This window comes from Panulirus ornatus, chromosome 59 (assembly GCF_036320965.1).
Source record: "Panulirus ornatus isolate Po-2019 chromosome 59, ASM3632096v1, whole genome shotgun sequence".
Taxonomy (NCBI): Eukaryota; Metazoa; Arthropoda; class Malacostraca; order Decapoda; family Palinuridae; genus Panulirus; species Panulirus ornatus.
The window spans coordinates 18,527,510-18,552,828 of NC_092282.1; the positions used below are offsets into that span (position 1 = coordinate 18,527,510).

The 25,319-nt window shown below is 41.7% G+C and overlaps 1 protein-coding gene across 1 annotated transcript in view; it reads left to right on the forward strand.

Moving 5' to 3' along the window:
* LOC139767160 (uncharacterized) overlaps window positions 1–25,319 on the forward strand; it is a 1,522,454-nt gene that overhangs the window by 1,040,791 nt on the left and 456,344 nt on the right. Inside the window, 1 exon segment of the mRNA XM_071696189.1 lies at window positions 15,836–16,000. Within this exon segment, the coding sequence (XP_071552290.1) occupies window positions 15,836–16,000 (165 nt within the window).

The window sequence follows — 25,319 nt, forward strand, 5'->3', positions numbered from 1 at the left end:
TAGTTCTCATCAATTTAACCACTGTATCAATAAGCTTTAATGTCTAAGCTACATTTTTTACAATTTCACTATATATATATATATATATATATATATATATATATATATATATATATATATATATATATATATTTTCCAAAAGAAGGAACAGAGGAGGGCCAGGTGAGGATATTCCACAAAGGCCCAGTCCTCTGTTCTTAACGCTACCTTGCTAACGCGGGAAATGGCGAATAGTTAAAAAAAATATACCACTTCTGAGCAGTGCGGTTTCAGAAGTGGTAGAGGATGTGTGGATCAGGTGTTTGCTTTGAAGAATGTATGTGAGAAATACTTAGAAAAGCAAATGGATTTGTATGTAGCATTTATGGATCTGGAGAAGGCATATGATAGAGTTGATAGAGATGCTCTGTGGAAGGTATTAAGAATATATGGTGTGGGAGGCAAGTTGTTAGAAGCAGTGAAAAGTTTTTATTGAGGATGTAAGGCATGGGTACGTGTAGGAAGAGAGGAAAGTGATTGGTTCTCAGTGAATGTAGGTTTGCGGCAGGGGTGTGTGATGTCTCCATGTTGTTTAATTTGTTTATGGATGGGGTTGTAAGGGAGGTAAATGCAAGAGTCCTGGAAAGAGGGGCAAGTATGAAGTCTGTTGGGGATGAGAGAGCTTGGGAAGTGAGTCAGTTGTTGTTCGCTGATGATACAGCGCTGGTGGCTGATTCATGTGAGAAACTGCAGAAGCTGGTGACTGAGTTTGGTAAAGTGTGTGGAAGAAGAAAGTTGAGAGTAAATGTGAATAAGAGCTAGGTTATTAGGTACAGTAGGGGTGAGGGTCAAGTCAATTGGGAGGTGAGTTTGAATGGAGAAAAACTGGAGGAAGTGAAGTGTTTTAGATATCTGGGAGTGGATCTGTCAGCGGATGGAACCATGGAAGCGGAAGTGGATCATAGGGTGGGGGAGGGGGCGAAAATTTTGGGAGCCTTGAAAAATGTGTGGAAGTCGAGAACATTATCTCGGAAAGCAAAAATGGGTATGTTTGAGGGAATAGTGGTTCCAACAATGTTGTATGGTTGCGAGGCGTGGGCTATGGATAGAGATGTGCGCAGGAGGATGGATGTGCTGGAAATGAGATGTTTGAGGACAATGTGTGGTGTGAGGTGGTTTGATCGAGTAAGTAACGTAAGGGTAAGAGAGATGTGTGGAAATAAAAAGAGCGTGGTTGAGAGAGCAGAAGAGGGTGTTTTGAAATGGTTTGGTCACATGGAGAGAATGAGTGAGGAGAGATTGACCAAGAGGATATATGTGTCGGAGGTGGAGGGAACGAGGAGAAGAGGGAGACCAAATTGGAGGTGGAAAGATGGAGTGAAAAAGATTTTGTGTGATCGGGGCCTGAACATGCAGGAGGGTGAAAGGAGGGCAAGAAATAGAGTGAATTGGAGTCATGTGGTATACAGGGGTTGACGTGCTGTCAGTGGATTGAAGCAAGGCATGTGAAGCGTCTGGGGTAAACCATGGAAAGCTGTGTAGGTATGTATATTTGCGTGTGTGGACGTGTGTATGTACATGTGTATGGGGGGGGGGGTTGGGCCATTTCTTTCGTCTGTTTCCTTGCGCTACCTCGCAAACGCGGGAGACAGCGACAAAGTATAAAAAAAAAAAAAAAAAATATATATATATATATATATATATATATATATATATATATATATATATATATATATATATATATATATATATATATATCTTTTCTTCTTTTAAACTATTCGCCATTTCCCGCGTTAGCGAGGTAGCATTAAGAACAGAGGACTGGGCCTTTGAGGGAATACCCTCACCTGGCCCAATTCTCTGTTCCTTCTTTTGGAAAATTAAAAAAAAAAAAAAAAAAAAAAAAAAAAAAAAAAAAAAAAGAGAGGGGAGGATTTCCAGCCCCCCGCTCCCTCCCCTTTTAGTCGCCTTCTACGACACGCAGGGAATACGTGGGAAGTATTCTTAATCCCCTATCCCCAGGGATAATATATATATATATATATATATATATATATATATATATATATATATATATATATATATATATATATATATATTTTCCAATAGTGAAATTGGTTCTCAGTGAATGTAGGTCTGCGGCAGGGGTGTGTGATGTCTCCATGGTTGTTTAATTTGTTTATGGATGGGGTTGTTAGGGAGGTAAATGCAAGAGTTTTGGAAAGAGGGGCAAGTATGAAGTCTGTTGGGGATGAGAGAGCTTGGGAAGTGAGTCAGTTGTTGTTCGCTGATGATACAGCGCTGGTGGCTGATTCATGTGAGAAACTGCAGAAGCTGGTGACTGAGTTTGGTAAAGTGTGTGGAAGAAGAAAGTTAAGAGTAAATGTGAATAAGAGCAAGGTTATTAGGTACAGTAGGGTTGAGGGTCAAGTCAATTGAGAGGTGAGTTTGAATGGAGAAAAACTGGAGGAAGTGAAGTGTTTTAGATATCTGGGAGTGGATCTGGCAGCGGATGGAACCATGGAAGCGGAAGTGGATCATAGGGTGGGGGAGAGGGCGAAAATCCTGGGGGCCTTGAAGAATGTGTGGAAGTCGAGAACATTATCTCGGAAAGCAAAAATGGGTATGTTTGAAGGAATAGTGGTTCCAACAATGTTGTATGGTTGCGAGGCGTGGGCTATGGATAGAGTTGTGCGCAGGAGGATGGATGTGCTGGAAATGAGATGTTTGAGGACAATGTGTGATGTGAGATGGTTTGATCGAGTGAGTAACGTAAGGGTAAGAGAGATGTGTGGAAATAAAAAGAGCGTGGTTGAGAGAGCAGAAGAGGGTGTTTTGAAATGGTTTGGGCACATGGAGAGAATGAGTGACTAAAGATTGACCAAGAGGATATATGTGTCGGAGGTGGAGGGAACGAGGAGAAGAGGGAGACCAAATTGGAGGTGGAAAGATGGAGTGAAAAAGATTTTGTGTGATCGGGGCATGAACATGCAGGAGGGTGAAAGGAGGGCAAGGAATAGAGTGAATTGGAGCGATGTGGTATACCGGGGTTGACGTGCTGTCAGTGGAATGAATCAAGGCATGTGACGCGTCTGTGGTAAACCTTGGAAAGTTGTGTAGGTATGTATATTTGCGTGTTTGGACATATGTATATACATGTGTATTGGGGGGGGTTGGGCCATTTCTTTCGTCTGTTTCCTTGCGCTACCTCGCAAACGCGGGAGACAGCGACAAAGTATAAAAAAAAAAATATATATATATATATATATATATATATATATATATATATATATATATATATATTTTTTTTTTTTTGTCGCTGTCTCCCGCATTTGCGAGGTAGCGCAAGGAAACAGACGAAAGAAATAGCCCAACCCACCCCCATACACATGCCTTGATTCAATCCACTGACAGCACGTCAACCCCGGTATACCATATCGCTCCAATTCACTCTATTCTTTGCCCTCCTTTCACCCTCCTGCATGTTCAGGCCCCGATCACACAAAATCTTTTTCACTCCATCTTTCCACCTCCAATTTGGTCTCCCTCTTCTCCTCGTTCCCTCCACCTCCGACACATATATCCTACTGGTCAATCTTTCCTCACTCATTCTCTCCATGTGACCAAACCATTTCAAAACACCCTCTTCTGCTCTCTCAACCACGCTCTTTTTATTTCCACACATCTCTCTTACCCTTACGTTACTTACTTGATCAAACCACCTCACACCACACATTGTCCTCAAACATCTCATTTCCAGCACATCCATCCTCCTGCGCACAACTCTCTCCATAGTCCACGCCTCGCAACCATACAACATTGTTGGAACCACTATTCCTGTAAACATACCCATTTTTGCTTTCTGAGATAATGTTCTCGACTTCCACACATTCTTCAAGGCTCCCAGAATTTTCGCCCCCTCCCCCACCCTATGATCCACTTCCGCTTCCATGGTTCCATCCGCTGCCAGATCCACTCCCAGATATCTAAGACACTTCATTTCCTCCAGTTTTTCTCCATTCAAACTCGCCTCTCAATTGAATTGACCCTCAACCCTGCTGTACCCTAATAACCTTGCTCTTATTCACATTTACTCTTAACTTTCTTCTTTCACACACTTTACCAAACTCAGTCACCAGCTTCTGCAGTTTCTCACATGAATCAGCCACCAGCGCTGTATCATCAGCGAACAACAACTGACTCACTTCCCGAGCTCTCTCATCCCCAACAGACTTCATACTTGCCCCTCTTTCCAAAACTCTTGCATTCACCTCCCTAACAACCCCATCCATAAACAAATTAAACAACCATGGAGACATCACACACCCCTGCCGCAAACCTACATTCACTGAGAACCAATCACTTTCCTCTCTTCCTACACGTACACATGCCTTACATCCTCGATAAAAACTTTTCACTGCTTCTAACAACTTGCCTCCCACACCATATATTCTTAATACCTTCCACAGAGCATCTCTATCAACTCTATCATATGCCTTCTCCAGATCCATAAATGCTACATACAAATCCATTTGCTTTTCTAAGTATTTCTCACATACATTCTTCAAAGCAAACACCTGATCCACACAGCCTCTACCACTTCTGAAACCACACTGCTCTTCCCCAATCTGATGCTCTGTACATGCCTTCACCCTCTCAATCAATACCCTCCCATATAATTTGCCAGGAATACTCAACAAACTTATACCTCTGTAATTTGAGCACTCACTCTTATCCCCTTTGCCTTTGTGCAATGGCACTATGCACGCATTCCGCCAATCCTCAGGCACCTCACCATGAGTCATACACACATTAAATAACCTTACCAACCAGTCAACAATACAGTCACCCCCTTTTTTAATAAATTCCACTGCAATACCATCCAAACCTGCTGCCTTGCCGGCTTTCATCTTCCGCAAAGCTTTTACTACCTCTTCTCTGTTTACCAACTCATTTTCCCTAACCCTCTCACTTTGCACACCACCTCGACCAAAACACCCTATATCTGCCACTCTATCATCAAACACATTCAACAAACCTTCAAAATACTCACTCCATCTCCTTCTCACATCACCACTACTTGTTATCACGTCCCCATTTGCGCCCTTCACTGAAGTTCCCATTTGCTCCCTTGTCTTACGCACTTTATTTACCTCCTTCCAGAACATCTTTTTATTCTCCCTAAAATTTAATGATACTCTCTCACCCCAACTCTCATTTGCCCTTTTTTTCACCTCTTGCACCTTTCTCTTGACCTCCTGTCTCTTTCTTTTATACGTCTCCCACTCAATTGCATTTTTTCCCTGCAAAAATCGTCCAAATGCCTCTCTCTTCTCTTTCACTAATACTCTTACTTCTTCATCCCACCGCTCACTACCCTTTCTAATCAACCCACCTCCCACTCTTCTCATGCCACAAGCATCTTTTGCGCAATCCATCACTGATTCCCTAAATACATCCCATTCCTCCCCCACTCCCCTTACTTCCATTGTTCTCACCTTTTTCCATTCTGTACTCAGTCTCACCTGGTACTTCCTCACACAAGTCTCCTTCCCAAGCTCACTTACTCTCACCACCCTCTTCACCCCAGCATTCACTCTTCTTTTCTGAAAACCCATACAAATCTTCACCTTAGCCTCCACAAGATAATGATCAGACATCCCCCCAGTTGCACCTCTCAGCACATTAACATCCAAAAGTCTCTCTTTCGCACGCCTGTCAATTAACACGTAATCCAATAACGCTCTCTGGCCATCTCTCCTACTTACATAAGTATACTTTTGTATATCTCGCTTTTTAAACCAGGTATTCCCAATCATCAGTCCTTTTTCAGCACATAAATCTACAAGCTCTTCACCATTTCCATTTACAACACTGAACACCCCATGTATACCAATTTTTCCCTCAACTGCCACATTACTCACCTTTGCATTCAAATCACCCAACACTATAACCCGGTCTCGTGCATCAAAACCACTAACACACTCATTCAGCTGCTCCCAAAACACTTGCCTCTCATGATCTTTCTTCTCATGCCCAGGTGCATATGCACCAATAATCCCCCATCTCTCTCCATCAACTTTCAGTTTTACCCATATTAATCGAGAATATATATATATATATATATATATATATATATATATATATATATATATATATATATATATATATATATATATATATTTTTTCGTACTATTCGCCATTTCCCACGTCAGCAAGGTAGCGTTAAGAACAGAGGAATGGGCCTTTGAGGGAACATCCTCACCTGGCCCCCTTCTCTGTTCCTTCTTTTGGAAAATTGAAAAAAACGAGAGGGGAGGATTTCCAGCCACCCGCTCCCTCCCCTTTTAGTCGCCTTCTACGACACGCAGGGAATACGTGGGAAGTATTCTTTCTCCCCTATCCCCAGGGATATATATATATATATTTTTTTTTTTTTTTATACTTTGTCGCTGTCTCCCGCGTTTGCGAGGTAGCGCAAGGAAACAGACGAAAGAAATGGCCCACCCTCCCCATGCACATGTACATACATACGTCCACACACGCAAATATACATACCTACACAGCTTTCCATGGTTTACCCCAGACTCTTCACATGCCTTGATTCACTCCACTGACAGCACGTCAACCCCTGTATACCACATCGCTCCAATTCACTCTATTCCTTGCCCTCCTTTCACCCTCCTGCATGTTCAGGCCCCGATCACACAAAATCTTTTTCACTCCATCTTTCCACCTCCAATTTGGTCTCCCTCTCCTCCTCGTTCCCTCCACCTCCGACACATATATCCTCTTGGTCAATCTTTCCTCACTCATTCTCTCCATGTGCCCAAACCATTTCAAAACACCCTCTTCTGCTCTCTCAACCACGCTCTTTTTATTTCCACACATCTCTCTTACCCTTACGTTACTTACTCGATCAAACCACCTCACACCACACATTGTCCTCAAACATCTCATTTCCAACACATCCATCCTCCTGCGCACAACTCTATCCATAGCCCACGCCTCGCAACCATACAACATTGTTGGAACCACTATTCCTTCAAACATACCCATTTTTGCTTTCCGAGATAATGTTCTCGACTTCCACACATTTTTCAAGGCTCCCAAAATTTTCGCCCCCTCCCCCACCCTATGATCCACTTCCGCTTCCATGGTTCCATCCGCTGACAGATCCACTCCCAGATATCTAAAACACTTCACTTCCTCCAGTTTTTCTCCATTCAAACTCACCTCCCAATTGACTTGACCCTCAACCCTACTGTACCTAATAACCTTGCTCTTATTCACATTTACTCTTAACTTTCTTCTTCCACACACTTTACCAAACTCAGTCACCAGCTTCTGCAGTTTCTCACATGAATCAGCCACCAGCGCTGTATCATCAGCGAACAACAACTGACTCACTTCCCAAGCTCTCTCATCCCCAACAGACTTCATACTTGCCCCTCTTTCCAGGACTCTTGCATTTACCTCCCTAACAACCCCATCCATAAACAAATTAAACAACCATGGAGACATCACACACCCCTGCCGCAAACCTACATTCACTGAGAACCAATCACTTTCCTCTCTTCCTACACGTACACATGCCTTACATCCTCGATAAAAACTTTTCACTGCTTCTAACAACTTTCCTCCCACACCATATATTCTTAATACCTTCCACAGAGCATCTCTATCAACTCTATCATATGCCTTCTCCAGATCCATAAATGCTACATACAAATCCATTTGCTTTTCTAAGTATTTCTCACATACATTCTTCAAAGCAAACATATATATATATATGAAAGCCGGCAAGGCAGCAGGTTTGGATGGTATTGCAGTGGAATTTATTAAGAAAGGGGGTGACTGTATTGTTGACTGGTTGGTAAGGTTATTTAATGTATGTATGACTCATGGTGAGGTGCCTGAGGATTGGCGGAATGCGTGCATAGTGCCATTGTACAAAGGCAAAGGGGATAAGAGTGAGTGCTCAAATTACAGAGGTATAAGTTTGTTGAGTATTCCTGGTAAATTATATGGGAGGGTATTGATTGAGAGGGTGAAGGCATGTACAGAGCATCAGATTGGGGAAGAGCAGTGCGGTTTCAGAAGTGGTAGAGGATGTGTGGATCAGGTGTTTGCTTTGAAGAATGTATGTGAGAAATACTTAGAAAAGCAAATGGATTTGTATGTAGCATTTATGGATCTGGAGAAGGCATATGATAGAGTTGATAGAGATGCTCTGTGGAAGGTATTAAGAATATATGGTGTGGGAGGCAAGTTGTTAGAAGCAGTGAAAAGTTTTTATCGAGGATGTAAGGCATGTGTACGTGTAGGAAGAGAGGAAAGTGATTGGTTCTCAGTGAATGTAGGTTTGCGGCAGGGGTGTGTGATGTCTCCATGGTTGTTTAATTTGTTTATGGATGGGGTTGTAAGGGAGGTAAATGCAAGAGTCCTGGAAAGAGGGGCAAGTATGAAGTCTGTTGGGGATGAGAGAGCTTGGGAAGTGAGTCAGTTGTTGTTCGCTGATGATACAGCGCTGGTGGCTGATTCATGTGAGAAACTGCAGAAGCTGGTGACTGAGTTTGGTAAAGTGTGTGGAAGAAGAAAGTTGAGAGTAAATGTGAATAAGAGCAAGGTTATTAGGTACAGTAGGGTTGAGGGTCAAGTCAATTGGGAGGTGAGTTTGAATGGAGAAAAACTGGAGGAAGTGAAGTGTTTTAGATATCTGGGAGTGGATCTGTCAGCGGATGGAACCATGGAAGCGGAAGTGGATCATAGGGTGGGGGAGGGGGCGAAAATTTTGGGAGCCTTGAAAAATGTGTGGAAGTCGAGAACATTATCTCGGAAAGCAAAAATGGGTATGTTTGAGGGAATAGTGGTTCCAACAATGTTGTATGGTTGCGAGGCGTGGGCTATGGATAGAGATGTGCGCAGGAGGATGGATGTGCTGGAAATGAGATGTTTGAGGACAATGTGTGGTGTGAGGTGGTTTGATCGAGTAAGTAACGTAAGGGTAAGAGAGATGTGTGGAAATAAAAAGAGCGTGGTTGAGAGAGCAGAAGAGGGTGTTTTGAAATGGTTTGGGCACATGGAGAGAATGAGTGAGGAGAGATTGACCAAGAGGATATATGTGTCGGAGGTGGAGGGAACGAGGAGAAGAGGGAGACCAAATTGGAGGTGGAAAGATGGAGTGAAAAAGATTTTGTGTGATCGGGGCCTGAACATGCAGGAGGGTGAAAGGAGGGCAAGAAATAGAGTGAATTGGTGTCATGTGGTATACAGGGGTTGACGTGCTGTCAGTGGATTGAAGCAAGGCATGTGAAGCGTCTGGGGTAAACCATGGAAAGCTGTGTAGGTATGTATATTTGCGTGTGTGGACGTGTGTATGTACATGTGTATGGGGGGGGGGGTTGGGCCATTTCTTTCGTCTGTTTCCTTGCGCTACCTCGCAAACGCGGGAGACAGCGACAAAGTAAAAAAAAAAAAAAAAAAAAAAAATATATATATATATATATATATATATATATATATATATCCCTGGGGATAGGGGAGAAAGAATACTTCCCACGTATTCCCTGCGTGTCGCAGAAGGCGACTAAAAGGGAAGGGACCGGGGGCTGGAAATCCTCCCCTCTCGGTTTTTTTAATTTTCCAAAAGGAGGGACAGAGAAGGGGGCCAGGTGAGGATATTCTCTCAAAGGTCCAGTCCTCTGTTCTTAACGCAACCTCGCTAATGCGGGAGATGGCGAATAGTATGAAAGAAATACATGTATGTGTGTGTGTGTGTGTGTGTGTGTGTGTGTGTGTGTGTGTTTATATTTATCAGTGATGTGGTGCCATGAAACAGATGAAGAATAGCTGTTCACTCATATACACACACACACATATATATTATTTATATTTATTATACTTAGTCGCTGTCTCCCGTATTAATGAGGTAGTGGAAGGAAACAGACGAAAGAATTGCCCAACCCTGCAACATACAATGTATATACATAAATGCCCACACAGGCACATATACATACCTATACATTTCAATGTATATATATATATATATATATATATATACATATTTCTTATTTCTTATTATACTTTGTCGCTGTCTCCCGCGTTTGCGAGGTAGCGCAAGGAAACAGACGAAAGAAATGGCCCAACCCCCCCCCATACACATGTATATACATACGTCCACACACGCAAATATACATACCTACACAGCTTTCCATGGTTTACCCCAGACGCTTCACATGCCCTGCTTCAATCCACTGACAGCACGTCAACCCCGGTATACCACATCGCTCCAATTCACTCTATTCCTTGCCCTCCTTTCACCCTCCTGCATGTTCAGGCCCCGATCACACAAAATCTTTTTCACTCCATCTTTCCACCTCCAATTTGGTCTCCCTCTTCTCCTTGTTCCCTCCACCTCCGACACATATATCCTCTTGGTCAATCTTTCCTCACTCATCCTCTCCATGTGCCCAAACCACTTCAAAACAAACACCCTCTTCTGCTCTCTCAACCACGCTCTTTTTATTTCCACACATCTCTCTTACCCTTACGTTACTCACTCGATCAAACCACCTCACACCACACATTGTCCTCAAACATCTCATTTCCAGCACATCCATCCTCCTGCGCACAACTCTATCCATAGCCCACGCCTCGCAACCATACAACATTGTTGGAACCACTATTCCTTCAAACATACCCATTTTTGCTTTCCGATATAATGTTCTCGACTTCCACACATTCTTCAAGGCCCCCAGGATTTTCGCCCCCTCCCCCACCCTATGATCCACTTCCGCTTCCATGGTTCCATCCGCTGCCAGATCCACTCCCAGATATCTAAAACACTTCACTTCCTCCAGTTTTTCTCCATTCAAACTCACCTCCCAATTGACTTGACCCTCAACCCTACTGTACCTAATAACCTTGCTCTTATTCACATTTACTCTTAACTTTCTTCTTCCACACACTTTTCCAAACTCAGTCACCAGCTTCTGCAGTTTCTCACATGAATCAGCCACCAGCGCTGTATCATCAGCGAACAACAACTGACTCACTTCCCAAGCTCTCTCATCCCCAACAGACTTCATACTTGCCCCTCTTTCCAAAACTCTTGCATTTACCTCCCTAACAACCCCATCCATAAACAAATTAAACAACCATGGAGACATCACACACCCCTGCCGCAAACCTACATTCACTGAGAACCAATCACTTTCCTCTCTTCCTACACGTACACATGCCTTACATCCTCGATAAAAACTTTTCACTGCTTCTAACAACTTTCCTCCCACACCATATATTCTTAATACCTTCCACAGAGCATCTCTATCAACTCTATCATATGCCTTCTCCAGATCCATAAATGCTACATACAAATCCATTTGCTTTTCTAAGTATTTCTCACATACATTCTTCAAAGCAAACACCTGATCCACACATCCTCTACCACTTCTGAAACCACACTGCTCTTCCCCAATCTGATGCTCTGTACATGCCTTCACCCTCTCAATCAATACCCTCCCATATAATTTACCAGGAATACTCAACAAACTTATACCTCTGTAATTTGAGCACTCACTCTTATCCCCTTTGCCTTTGTACAATGGCACTATGCACGCATTCCGCCAATCCTCAGGCACCTCACCATGAGTCATACATACATTAAATAACCTTACCAACCAGTCAACAATACAGTCACCCCCTTTTTTAATAAATTTCACTGCAATACCATCCAAACCCGCTGCCTTGCCGGCTTTCATTTTCCGCAAAGCTTTCACTACCTCTTCTCTGTTTACCAAATCATTTTCCCTAACCCTCTCACTTTGCACACCACCTCGACCAAAACACCCTATATCTGCCACTCTATCATCAAACACATTCAACAAACCTTCAAAATACTCACCCCATCTCCTACTCACATCACCACTACTTGTTATCACCTCCCCACTTGCGCCCTTCACCGAAGTTCCCATTTGCTCCCTTGTCTTACGCACTTTATTTACCTCCTTCCAGAACATCTTTTTATTCTCCCTAAAATTTAATGATACTCTCTCACCCCAACTCTCATTTGCCCTCTTTTTCACCTCTTGCACCTTTCTCTTGACCTCCTGTCTCTTTCTTTCATACATCTCCCACTCAATTGCATTTTTTCCCTGCAAAAATCGTCCAAATGCCTCTCTCTTCTCTTTCACTAATACTCTTACTTCTTCATCCCACCACTCACTACCCTTTCTAATCAACCCACCTCCCACTCTTCTCATGCCACAAGCATCTTTTGCGCAATCCATCACTGATTCCCTAAATACATCCCATTCCTCCCCCACTCCCCTTACTTCCATTGTTCTCACCTTTTTCCATTCTGTACTCAGTCTCTCCTGGTACTTCCTCACACAGGTCTCCTTCTGAAGCTCACTTACTCTCACCACCTTCTTCACCCCAACATTCACTCTTCTTTTCTGAAAACCCATACAAATCTTCACCTTAGCCTCCACAAGATAATGATCAGACATCCCTCCAGTTGCACCTCTCAGCACATTAACATCCAAAAGTCTCTCTTTCGCACGCCTGTCAATTAACACGTAATCCAATAATGCTCTCTGGCCATCTCTCCTACTTACATAAGTATACTTATGTATATCTCGCTTTTTAAACCAGGTATTCCCAATCATCAGTCCTTTTTCAGCACATAAATCTACAAGCTCTTCACCATTTCCATTTACAACACTGAACACCCCATGTATACCAATTATTCCCTCAACTGCCACATTGCTCACCTTTGCATTCAAATCACCCATCACTGTGACCCGGTCTCGTGCATCAAAACCACTAACACACTCATTCAGCTGCTCCCAAAACACTTGCCTCTCTTGATCTTTCTTCTCATGCCCAGGTGCATATGCACCAATAATCACCCACCTCTCTCCATCAACTTTCAGTTTTACCCATATTAATCGAGAATTTACTTTCTTACACTCTATCACATACTCCCACAACTCCTGTTTCAGGAGTATTGCTACTCCTTCCCTTGCACTTGTCCTCTCACTAACCCCTGACTTTACTCCCCAGACATTCCCAAACCACTCTTCCCCTTTACCCTTGAGCTTTGTTTCACTCAGAGCCAAAACATCCAGGTTCCTTTCCTCAAACACACTACCTATCTCTCCTTTTTTCACATCTTGGTTACATCCACACACATTTAGGCACCCCACTCTGAGCCTTCGAGGAGGATGAGCACTCCCCGTGTGACTCCTTCTTCTGTTTCCCATTATGTATTAACTTTCTAAAATGGGAAACAGAATATATACATATATATATATATATATATATATATATATATATATATATATATATATACATACACAGACATATACATATATACACATATACATATCCATACTTGCTGCCTTCGTCCATTCCCGTTTCCACCCCGCTACATATGAAATGGCACCCCCCTTCCCCAGTTCTCACATGAGATAGCACTAGGAAAAGACAACAAAGGCCACATTCGTTCACACTCAGCCTCTAGCTGTCATCTGTAATGCATCCAAACCACAGTTCGCTTTCCACTTGCAGGCCCCACAATACTTTACATGGGTTACCCCAGACACTTCACATGCCCTGGTTCAATCCATTGATAGCACGTTGACCTTGGTATCCCGCATCATTCCAGTTCACTGTATTTCTTGCACGCTTTTCTTCCTCCTGTATGTCCAGGCCCCAATTGCTCAAAATCTTTTTCACTCCCTCCTTCCACCTCCAATTTGGTCTCCCACATCTCCTTTTTCCCTCTACCTCTGACATATATCCTCTTTGTCAATCTTTCCTCACTCATTCTCTCCATGTGACCAAACCATTTCAATACATCCTCCTCCTCTCTCTCCACCACACTCTTTTTATTACCAAACATCTCTCTCACCCTTTCATTGCTTACTGTATCAAACCACCTCATACCACATATTGTCCTCAAACATTTCATTTCCAACACATCCACCCTCCTCCACACAACCCTATTCATAGACTATGCCTCGCAACCACACAACATTGTTGGAACCACTATTCCTTCAAACATACCCGTTTTTGCTCTCCAAGATAACGTTCTTGCCTTCCACACATTCTTCAATGCTCCGAGAAGCTACACCTCCCTCCCCCACCCTGTGACTCACTTCCACTTCCATGGTTCCATTTGCTGGTAAGATATCTAGATATATAGATAATCTAGATATCTAAACCTTGATAACCTAGATATCTAAAACACTTCACTGCCTCCAATTTTTCTCCATTCCAACTTACGTCCTAATTTACATGTTCCTCAACCCTACCGAGTATGATTACCTTGCTCTCATTCACATTTACTCTAAACTTTCTTCTTTCACACACTTTCCCAAACTTAGTCACCAAAGTCTGCAATTTCACACTCAAATATGCTACCAGAGCTGTATCATCGTCGAACAACAACTGACCCATTTCCCAGTCCCTCTCATCTCCAGTAGACTACATACTCACCCCTCTCTCCAAAACTCTTGCATTTACCTCCCTAACCACCCCATTCATAATCAAGTTACTGACAAATCACAGGCAAAGGATGCACCAATCAGTGTCATCTCATGTGAAAGAAAAAGTCAAAGCAAGAGAAAATGGAAATAAATTGGGGCTCAGCAGGTGTTTGCAGAGAATGTTCTTCGGTGAAGAAAGGTTATTTGAAGAGGGAAAGATAAAGAAGGAAGAGATTTCCACAGCTTATCTGTTTGAGAGAAGAGGAGGTATCTTGGCAGCCAGTCCTCAAGTGGCAAAATTACATACACAAAAACTGTGGGAAGCAGCAGCCAAATGTGTGTCATGGATCCATACCTTGAGGATTGGGACACATGCAGACAACTCACAAGAACAATGCCCAAAATTTTATCTATTGAACAGAACGAGAGCAGCAACATCACTGTGTACATACAGAAAGGGAAAGTTGAAGAGAGGTGATGCCAGGAAGATTAGTGAAATGGAAGTCTTTTGATTCCACTTTGGGAATTCTTGTAGTGAAACTTGTATTTACCTTTACAGATTAAAATTCCTCTGAAATTCATTACCTTGGATATATAGATAATGTAATTTATTATTAAAGGTAGCATAGTTTAAAGCTTAGTCTTAGTTAAGTTGTGTGAGTAACCTGATACTACAGCAGCTGTATTTGGGAATCAGAGAGGTTTACTACTTGTAGAATTCTTGTAGTGAAACTTGTATTTACCTTTATAGATTAGAATTCCACTGAAATTCATTACCTTGGATATATAGATAATGTAATGTATTATTAAAGGTAGCATAGTTTAAAGCTCAGTCATAGTTAAGATATGTGTGAGTAACCTGATACTACAGCAGCTGTATTTATTAACAAGTGTGGAATCAGCTTCCGTGTTATTAATTTATTTCTATATGCTTGATTTCTTCTTATTATTAACTATTTTTCCAGTTCCATAGGGAGTATCAGATGCATACAGTTCACTAACACACATCTTGACCTTTGTCCAGTGTGTGTGTGTGTTAAAGCAGAACATGAACTTTCATTCTAATTTCAGCCTTTCTTACTTTTTCATTAGGCTGTTTTATTATTACTTTATTTTCAACTACCCCAGAACCAGTTTCTTTGAAAAAGTCCTGGTTTTACCTAGGACCTTTCTAAGGGCTCCTGCAGCCCAGGGCTGTGCTACAGTCAGTTGCAGAGAAATCTAGACTCTTCATTTTGCTTTAAATTGATTCAACAAGTTTGACATTCTTTTTCTGGTATATTTCAAAAGTGTAGTAATTTGAAATTTAGCCTTTGTTTAATTTGAATGAAAGGATTTAGAAAGTATTACATTTATTATAGATGAACAAGCTTCAGCGTGAACTTGAGGGTGAACTGACAAAGTTACGGGAAGCTCGGACTGCCCTTGAACGTCGCCTGGATGAGAAGGAGACAGAACATAAAAAATCTGTTATGTTACTACGTGATCAACATGAAGCATCTATGGATGAATTGCGTAAGGAGAAGGTATGAAGTAATGTGCATAGGTTGTGTAACTTGCTGTTATGAGAGGCTTTCTGTTGAAAAGTTTTTATGTCTTTGCCATAACTTTTATTTCCATTGTTGGAACATATGGTGATATAGCAATGTGGGTTTATATTTACAGTTCTTTGGTTGATTACTTCATTATGTTATTTGTTCAGAATTATGATTGTGCTTCTTTTGATCCTGGACTTACATACTCCTTCCTTGGCTCAAAAATCATATATATTAGAATGATGGCCATTAGTAAAAGTTACTTCCTTGGTAGTCCTTCAGCTGACGCTCTAAATCTGGGTCATCATTACCATTCATTGTGCATAGCTTTTAATGTGTCACCTTAGTACCAATTTGCTCAGGAACTTAGAAATACCTGAGAGCATTCACGATGTGGTAGGTGAGTATAAAGAACACCATTGTGAACACATGACCCCCTCTTAGCACCAAAAGTGAAATTTAAACTTTCACTTATCATGAATAGTCACCAAAATGAATTCAACCTTCTCAGTTTTATTAGTTAGATACAAATCTGAACCCTCAGGTTATTTAAACATAAGACAACTATTTACAAAATTTAACACACACAGTGTAGGAACAATGTGTTTATCAAAAGTCTGAGTATAAAACACCACCAAATTAAGATTAGATGAGAAATTTAAATATTTCAGAAGTCTTCCACTTCAGACTCATCTTCATTAGTCAGGTCCACCTGACTGTCACTATTCCCTCCTCTGGTTCTCACTTAGTTCCAGCTTGCCTGAATTTGAATATTTTAAGCTAATCACACAAGGACAATGAGGTGATTTGCAGGATTTTCTGTATTTCCATGAATTCATCTTCATGACAGCATTAATTGAAGTATCATTCATCCATTTTTTTCGTGCAAAATTCCCTTGTGTCCTAATGGATTAGGAGTTTCTGGATCATTCATCATTTCATTTCCAAATGGCAGTCTGATAAGTTGCACATTGCAAGTGTTTGTGAAGACAGAACAAGAAGGAAGTTGGTATAAATCTATTTTTTCCTCTTGATTCAGAATAGCTTTCATCAGAAGCCTTGGAATGAGGCATCATGTGATTTAGTCATAAATTACACAAATGAAAAACTCTTAACTTTGGGGAGATGATGAGAGGATCCATCTTTTTCTGATTTCTTTAAAAGTATCTTGTAAATCCTTATTTGATTAAATGATTTTAGCCTGAGTGAATTTACATAATTACAACTGGTGAATGCATGTAAACCAAGGATTACCCACAGATGCATAACTGTAGTGTTAATCTCAGTGTGGTGTTTTTGAATGCTTGTTGCACATTCCTGAAAGAAGAGATGTTTCTGTTCGGAGATGACCAATCAACAGAAGGAAAACATCTGTCATAAGTGTTGACAGTGATAGCAGTATTCTCTGTATTAGTTGTATGTTGAAAATGAAGAAAGCCTTGTTTCTTTCCCTTCCTGGTTAGATTGTATTCCTTGGTTTTCTTAAACATTTATGTCTCTGATCTTGAAGTATGTCTCTCTTCTGAGTCACAAACAAAGATATTTTTATTAATGTTGATACTGTGAATGTACCTGTTGTCATCCATTTACTAGAGAAGTAATAAGATCCACTTTGTTGTCTGCTGTAGTGGGGTATTTCTTCCATTGTCACATAGTTTGGTTAAAGGTGGTGTCTTGAACAGGGTTTTTACAAGAATTTTCATGGTTCTTGATGATGTGTTGCAGATAAACATAAAGACATCATCATTTCTCACACTTGCAGCATGCTATGTCAGTGCCACAACAAACATAGATTTTGTAATATCTCTAGATATTCTTCAGTCACCATGCTGCTGATGGGGTCCTGGTAAGTTTTTGGTATGCCTACTTTTGGAGTTCCTGTGTTGGATTAAATTTGTGGGTTTCCCTCATGTCACCTTTTTTTGCCAAAGAACTAAGGTAAGAGTCTAAGTGTATGCATAAGAACATCTTTCATTTTCAGTTTTTTGTGTCAGTGCTGTTAGAATCGTCTAGCTTGGTAGTTTTTGATAGGCTTTGACAATCAGGTCTTTTTCACTAGTAATATTTATTTTTTTTATGTGAAGGGTTCCATTCACAGAGAAAAGTCCACATCAAAGCCAAGCCTAAATCAAAATATTGAGAGGATTATGAAGGGGAAAATGAAGAGACAAGGAATATATTTACAAATTGTGGAGGAAGTGAAATATCTGTCTTTTAAATTGTGCATGGTCATAGTTATTGGGATAGATATGAGGAGGCAGAGAGTTCCAAAGCTTTGATATGTAGGGAAAGAAACAATTGTCAAAACAGCCCATCTTTTGAGTTACCAGTGGCCACACAGTAATCATGTAACACAGCAGTTGCTGAGGATTGCGTGGTCTAGCTAGTGGTAGGGGCACACAAGTAGCCAGCTCTCGGGAGCAAAAACCAAAGTGACATCTATAGAAAGGGAAAGTGTACCAACATTGTAGCTTAGGGCAAGAGGTCAAGTTTGGAAGTTATCCCAGTTTCCTAGAGGCAGACTTAGCTATTCCTGGAATGTAGGGTTTCAAAGAAAGAGCAGGTTACGGTGATACCAAGTATGTTCATTGAGTCGTGAGCATATGAGTGCAATTGATTATTTGTAGAGTGGAAAGCATTGAAAAAAAGGGAAAAAGGTATAGGGGATAGGACAGAACTTTGAGGGACACTGCTGTTGATGGACAAAGAGGGAATGCTGGTCCATCAAAAACCACAGAGATATATAGGCTGGAGAGGAAACTAGATATGAAGGAGCAAAGTGAGGGAGGAAAGCCAAAAGAGGGGAGCTTAGAGATGAGACTCCAATGTCATACCATGTCAGAAGCTTTGGATATGTCAAGGGAAACTACACATGACTTCCCAAAATCTTTCAGGGATGATGACCAGGTGTTAGTAAGATAGGAAAGAATATTTCCTCGGGATCTCACCTAATGGAAGCCATGCTGGTGATCAAAGAGAAGACTGTAAGTTTTGAGATGTCTAAGGAAACGGGATTTGAGGAGGGATTCAAAGACTTTGGAAATGGTAGATGTCAAAGCTTTAGGGTTATAGTTAGAGGGATCAGAATGATCAGTCTTCTACAGGGTGGGATGTATCAGTGCATGCTTCCAAGGATGAGAAAACACAGATGCAAGTTCAGAGGCACACTCTTTCAGTACATGGGGGTGGATGCCGTAAGCTTTGCTTGTGTTGAGAGCGAGAAGTACTTTTCTGGCAGCCCAAAAAGAGATTACATGAAGGGGCATTGGATTAGTAAAAGGAGCATTGGGGGTGAAGGGATATTAAAGTCATCCATGGTGGAATTAGAGGAGAAACAGGAACCACAGAGTTGCTTTGTCTACAGGAGAGACAGCTATAGTACCGTCAGAATGGAAAAGTGAAGGGAAGGTAGAGCAACAGAAGTTGCATCGGAGGTGAAGGAATATTGAAGTCATCCATGGTGGAATTAGAGGAGAAACAGGAACCACAGAGTTGCTTTGACTACAGGAGAGACAGCTATAGTACCATCAGAATGGAAAAGTGAAGGAAAGGTAGAGCAACAGAAGTTGTTAGAGATGCCTTTAATGAAAGACCTATCCGTGGATGACAAGGAGAGGTTATCGCACTTCCTTTTAATAAAGGAATGCTTTGCCTGATAGGTAACATGCTTGCAATGATTATGGGTAGTGATAAAAGTTGAATGGGATTCATAGGAAGGAGAGTTTTTCAAGCCTCAAAACAGGAATGGTTGAACCTTATTTGGTGGAGACAGAAGCATCACCACATAAGAGACACAAATTTACCCAAGGAAAGTCATAAAAGAAGCCACATAAGTTATTCCACTCAGCTTTGTTGAGGTGCCAGTATTTACTCCTGAGAAGAGGCAGCTGGAGGGGGAGGAACCATTAGAATAGATACATTTATGAGAGTGTGATCAGATGAACCAACTGGGGGTGAGATTGTGTAGTTACAGCAGGTTGGACTAGAGGTGAAAAATTAATGCATGCTATTAGGAGAATGGTCACAGTGATCAGGAATATGTGTAGGGTGGGAGATGAAATTTTCTAAATCATGAAGAATGTGAGGGCTTCAATCGCCTCTCCATCCATATGGGAGGAATTCAGCCATTCCCTTTGATGAATGTTGAAATCCCTGAGGTAGAGGATTTTGGCTTGCAGGTGAGAGGGTCTTATGGTGAGAGGGTCTCATGGTAGTCTCATGGCAAGAATTGAGATAGACAAAGATAGATATAGACTTTGTAGAATTAGGAGAACATTAGGTGAAACAGAGGAAAATTGTGACAGCTGGGGGACAGACCTTGAGCCACATTATATCTAAGTTTGGGGACTCAAGGTCTTTGAGTCATGCAACAGGTGTGTTGATGTTGGAATATTTTCAAACTCCACTGTTGAACTGGAATTGAGTGAAGATTATTGTTGGATATGAAAAAGAGACTTGTGAAAACCTCATTAGACATCTTTGTCTCTGGGAGAAATAAGATATTAGGAGAGGTGCAAGACAGATGGTGTTCAACAGAGGAAAACTTACTGGAGAGACCACAAATGTTGGTGTAGAGAATAGAAAAAGAGGTAGATGTAACAGAGAGGGAAAGGTCATGTGAGGGGCTGGTACTGCTACTGTCAGAGCCCTCACTCTCATTGGCAGTAGAGTAAGGCAAAAACCCAAAAATTCTTAGCACCCCATGACACTGGGGACTACAGCCCATACATTTGTTGGACTCTGTCATGATTATACTTCAAAATGTTTGAGTGGACAGGAGTTGACAAGTTTACTTATGTGAAAAAAATAAGCAAGGTTTGAATAGTTGTATGTTGCTTGTTTGTAGTTTTGAAGGAATAGTAGTTCCATCAATATTATATGGTTACAAGGCATTGGCTATAGATAGAGTTGCATGGAGGAGGGAGATGTATTGGAAATTAATGTTTGTGGACAATATGTAGTGTAAGGTGGTTTGATCAAGTAAGTAATGAAAGTGTAAGGGAGATGTGTGGGAATAAAATGGGTGTGATTGAAAAATTAGAAGTGGGTGTGTTGGAATAGTTTGGACATATGGAGAGGATGAGTAAGAAAAAGTTGACAAAATGGATATATGTGTCAGAAGTAGAAGGAACATGAACTGAGGGACCAAATTGGAGATTGAAGGATGGAGTGAAATAGATTTTGAGTGACTGGGGACTGAACATGCAAGGGGGGTGAAAGGCATGCATGGAATGGCATGAATTTGAATGACGTATTATACTGGGATCAACATGCCATCAATGTGCTGAACCAGAGCATGTGAAATGTCTGGGGTGAACATGGAAAAGTCTGTAGGGCCTGGATGTGGATAGGGTGCTGTGGTTTTGGTGCATAATAGATGACAGCTAGAAAATGAGTGTGAGTGGGTGTGGCCTTTCTTCATCTGTTTCCTGGCACAACCTTGTTGATGCAGATGGTGGCGATAGGGTATGGGGAAAAGGAGAGGGAGGAGAATGTGTATATGTTATCTTTTTTCCTTTCCTTCATGCATTTTGTGCTATTTCTGGTGGGGCGGGATAGTGTCAGGAATTGGTGAAGGCAAGCCAGTATAAATATGTAGATGTGTACATATGTATGAACATATATGGGGGAATGCTTTTTCATGTGTGGCAGGGTGGCGAGGGGAATGGTTGAAGGCAGCAAGTATGAATATGTACTTGTGTATATATGTATATGTCTCTGTATGTATATGTATATATACGTTGAAATGTATATGTACGTATATATATGTGTTTTATCCCTGGGGATAGGGGAGAGAGAATACTTCCCATGTATTCCCCGCATGTCATATAAGGCAACTAAAGGGGGCAGGAGCGGGTGGTCAGAAACCCTCCCCTCCTTGCATTTGACACTCTTAAAGGGGAAACGGAGGAAGGAGTCATGCAGGGAGTGCTCATCCTCCTCATAGGCTCAGATTGGGGTGTCTAAATGTGTGTGGATGTAACCAGGATGAGAAAAAAGGAGAGATAGGTAGTATGTTCGAGGAAAGGATCCTGGATGTTTTGGCTTTGAATGAAACGAAGCTCAAGGATAAAGGGGAAGAGTGGTTTGGGAATGTCTTGGGAGTAAAATCAGGGGCTGGAGACAGGACAAGAGCAAAGGAAGGAGTACCAATACTCCTGAAGAAGGAGTAGTGGGAGCATGTGATAGAGTGTAAGAAAGTAAACTCTTGGTTGATATGGGTAAAACTGAAAGTGGGTGGAGAGAGATGGGTGATTATTGGTGCCTATGCACCTGGTCATGAGGAGAAAGATCATGAGAAGAGTGTTTTGGGAACAGCTGAGTGACTGTGTTAGCAGTTTTGATGCACGAAACCAGGTTATAGTGATGGGTGATTTGAATGCAAAGATGAGTAATGTGGCAGTTGAGGGTATAATTGGTGTACATGAAGTGTTCAGTGTTGTAAATGGAAATGGTGTAGAGCTTGTGGATTAATGTGCTGAAAAGGGACTGGTGATTGGGAATACGTGGTTTAAAAAGAGAGATATACATAAGTATATGTATGTGAGTAGGAGAGGTGGCCAGAGAAGATTATTGGATTATGTGTTAATTGATAGGCATGTAAATGAGATACTTTTGGATGTTAATGTGCTGAGAGGGGATGTCTGATCACTGTCTTGTGGAAGTGAAGATGAAGATTTGTAGAGGTTTTTGGAAAAGAGGAGAGAATGTTGAGGAGAAGAGAGTGGTGAGAGTAAGTGAGCTTGGAAAGGAGACTCATGTGAGGAAGTACAAGGAGAGATTGAGGGAAGAATGGCAAAGGTGAGAGCAAATGATGTAAGGGGAGTTGGGGGAGGAATGAGATGTATTTAGAGAAGCAGTGATTGCTTGTGCAAAAGATGCATGTGGCATATAAAAGGTGGGAGAGAGGCAGATTAGAAAGGGCAGTGAAAGTGGGATGAAGTAAGATTTTTAGTGAAAGAGAAGAGAGAGGCATTTAAACAATTTTTGCTGGGGAGTAGTGCAAATGACTGGGAGATGTATAAAAGAAAGTAGTAGAAGGTCAGGAGAAAGGTGCAAGAGATGAAAAAGAGGGCAAATGAGAGTTGGGGTGAGAGGGTATCATTAGATTTTAGGGAAAATAAAAAGATGTTTTTATCGAGGATGTAAGGCATGTGTACGTGTAGGAAGAGAGGAAAGTGATTGGTTCTCAGTGAATGTAGGTTTGCGGCAGGGGTGTGTGATGTCTCCATGGTTGTTTGATTTGTTTATGGATGGGGTTGTTAGGGAGGTAAATGCAAGAGTTTTGGAAAGAGGGGCAAGTATGAAGTCTGTTGGGGATGAGAGAGCTTGGGAAGTGAGTCAGTTGTTGTTCGCTGATGATACAGCGCTGGTGGCTGATTCATGTGAGAAACTGCAGAAGCTGGTGACTGAGTTTGGTAAAGTGTGTGGAAGAAGAAAGTTAAGAGTAAATGTGAATAAGAGCAAGGTTATTAGGTACAGCAGGGTTGAGGGTCAAGTCAATTGGGAGGTGAGTTTGAATGGAGAAAAACTGGAGGAAGTGAAGTGTTTTAGATATCTGGGAGTGGATCTGTCAGCGGATGGAACCATGGAAGCGGAAGTGGATCATAGGGTGGGGGAGGGGGCGAAAATTCTGGGAGCCTTGAAGAATGTGTGGAAGTCGAGAACATTATCTCGGAAAGCAAAAATGGGTATGTTTGAAGGAATAGTGGTTCCAACAATGTTGTATGGTTGCGAGGCGTGGGCTATGGATAGAGTTGTGCGCAGGAGGATGGATGTGCTGGAAATGAGATGTTTGAGGACAATGTGTGGTGTGAGGTTGTTTGATCGAGTGAGTAACGTAAGGGTAAGAGAGATGTGTGGAAATACAAAGAGCGTGGTTGAGAGAGCAGAAGAGGGTGTTTTGAAGTGGTTTGGGCACATGGAGAGAATGAGTGAGGAAAGATTGACCAAGAGGATATATGTGTCGGAGGTGGAGGGAACGAGGAGAAGAGGGAGACCAAATTGGAGGTGGAAAGATGGAGTGAAAAAGATTTTGTGTGATCGGGGCCTGAACATGCAGGAGGGTGAAAGGAGGGCAAGGAATAGAGTGAATTGGATCGATGTGGTATACAGGGGTTGACGTGCTGTCAGTGGATTGAATCAAGGCATGTGAAGCGTCTGGGGTAAACCATGGAAAGCTGTGTAGGTATGTATATTTGCGTGTGTGGACGTATGTATATACATGTGTATGGGGGGGGTTGGGCCATTTCTTTCGTCTGTTTCCTTGCGCTACCTCGCAAACGCGGGAGACAGCGACAACGTATAATATAAATAAATATAATAAAAAGATGTTTTAGAAGGAGGTAAATAAAGTGTGTAAGACAAGAAGACAAATGGGAACTTTGGTGAAGGGGGCATATGGGGAGGTAATAACAAGTATTGATGAAGTGAGAAGGAGATGGAGTGAGTATTTTGAAGGTTTGTTGAAAGTGGCATATGTGGGGTGTTTTGGTCGGGCAGTGTGCGAAGTGAGAGGGTCAGGGAGAATGATTTGGTAAACATAGAAGTAGTGAAAGCTTTGCAGAAGATAAAAGCTGGCAAGGCGGCAGGTTTGGATGGTATTGCAGTGGAATTTATTAAAAAGGGGTGACTGTGTTGGTAAGGATATTCATTGAATGTATGGATCATGGTGAAGTGCCTGAGGATTGGCAGAATGTATGCATAGTGCTATTGTACAAAGGCAAAGGGGATAACGGTGAGTGTTCAAATTACAGAGGCATAAGTTCGTTGAGTATTCCAGGGAAATTATATGGGAGGTTATTGATTGAGAGGGTAAAGGCATGTACAGAGCATTAGACTGGAGAAGAGCAGTGTGGTTTCAGAAGTGGTAGAGGCTGTTTGGATCAGGTGTTTGCTTTGAAGAATGTATGTGAGAAATACTTAGAAAAATTGATGGATTTGTATGTACTGTTTATGGATCTGGAGAAGGCATATGATAGAGTTGATAGAGATGCTTTGTGGAAGGTTTTAAGAGTATATGTCGTGGGAGGCAATTTCTTATCTTCCAGAATATCCTGAGCTAGGGTGTGAAACTAACTTTGTTTTTGATAGACATTGCAGCAGCTCTCCATTGCCTTCTATTCCTTCCTTTCTTAAAGATAAGAATAAAATGTGGGTAATACCAAAAGACCACTTTCTCTCCTAGCTTCCTGTCTTTAAATAGTATGCAAGGTCTCGGCAGAGGCTATAATAGGATTATACACAATGTCATCATAATGCTTTCATGTGGGTTCTTTTTCCTTACACGTGGCACCCCAGGTAGATTTCT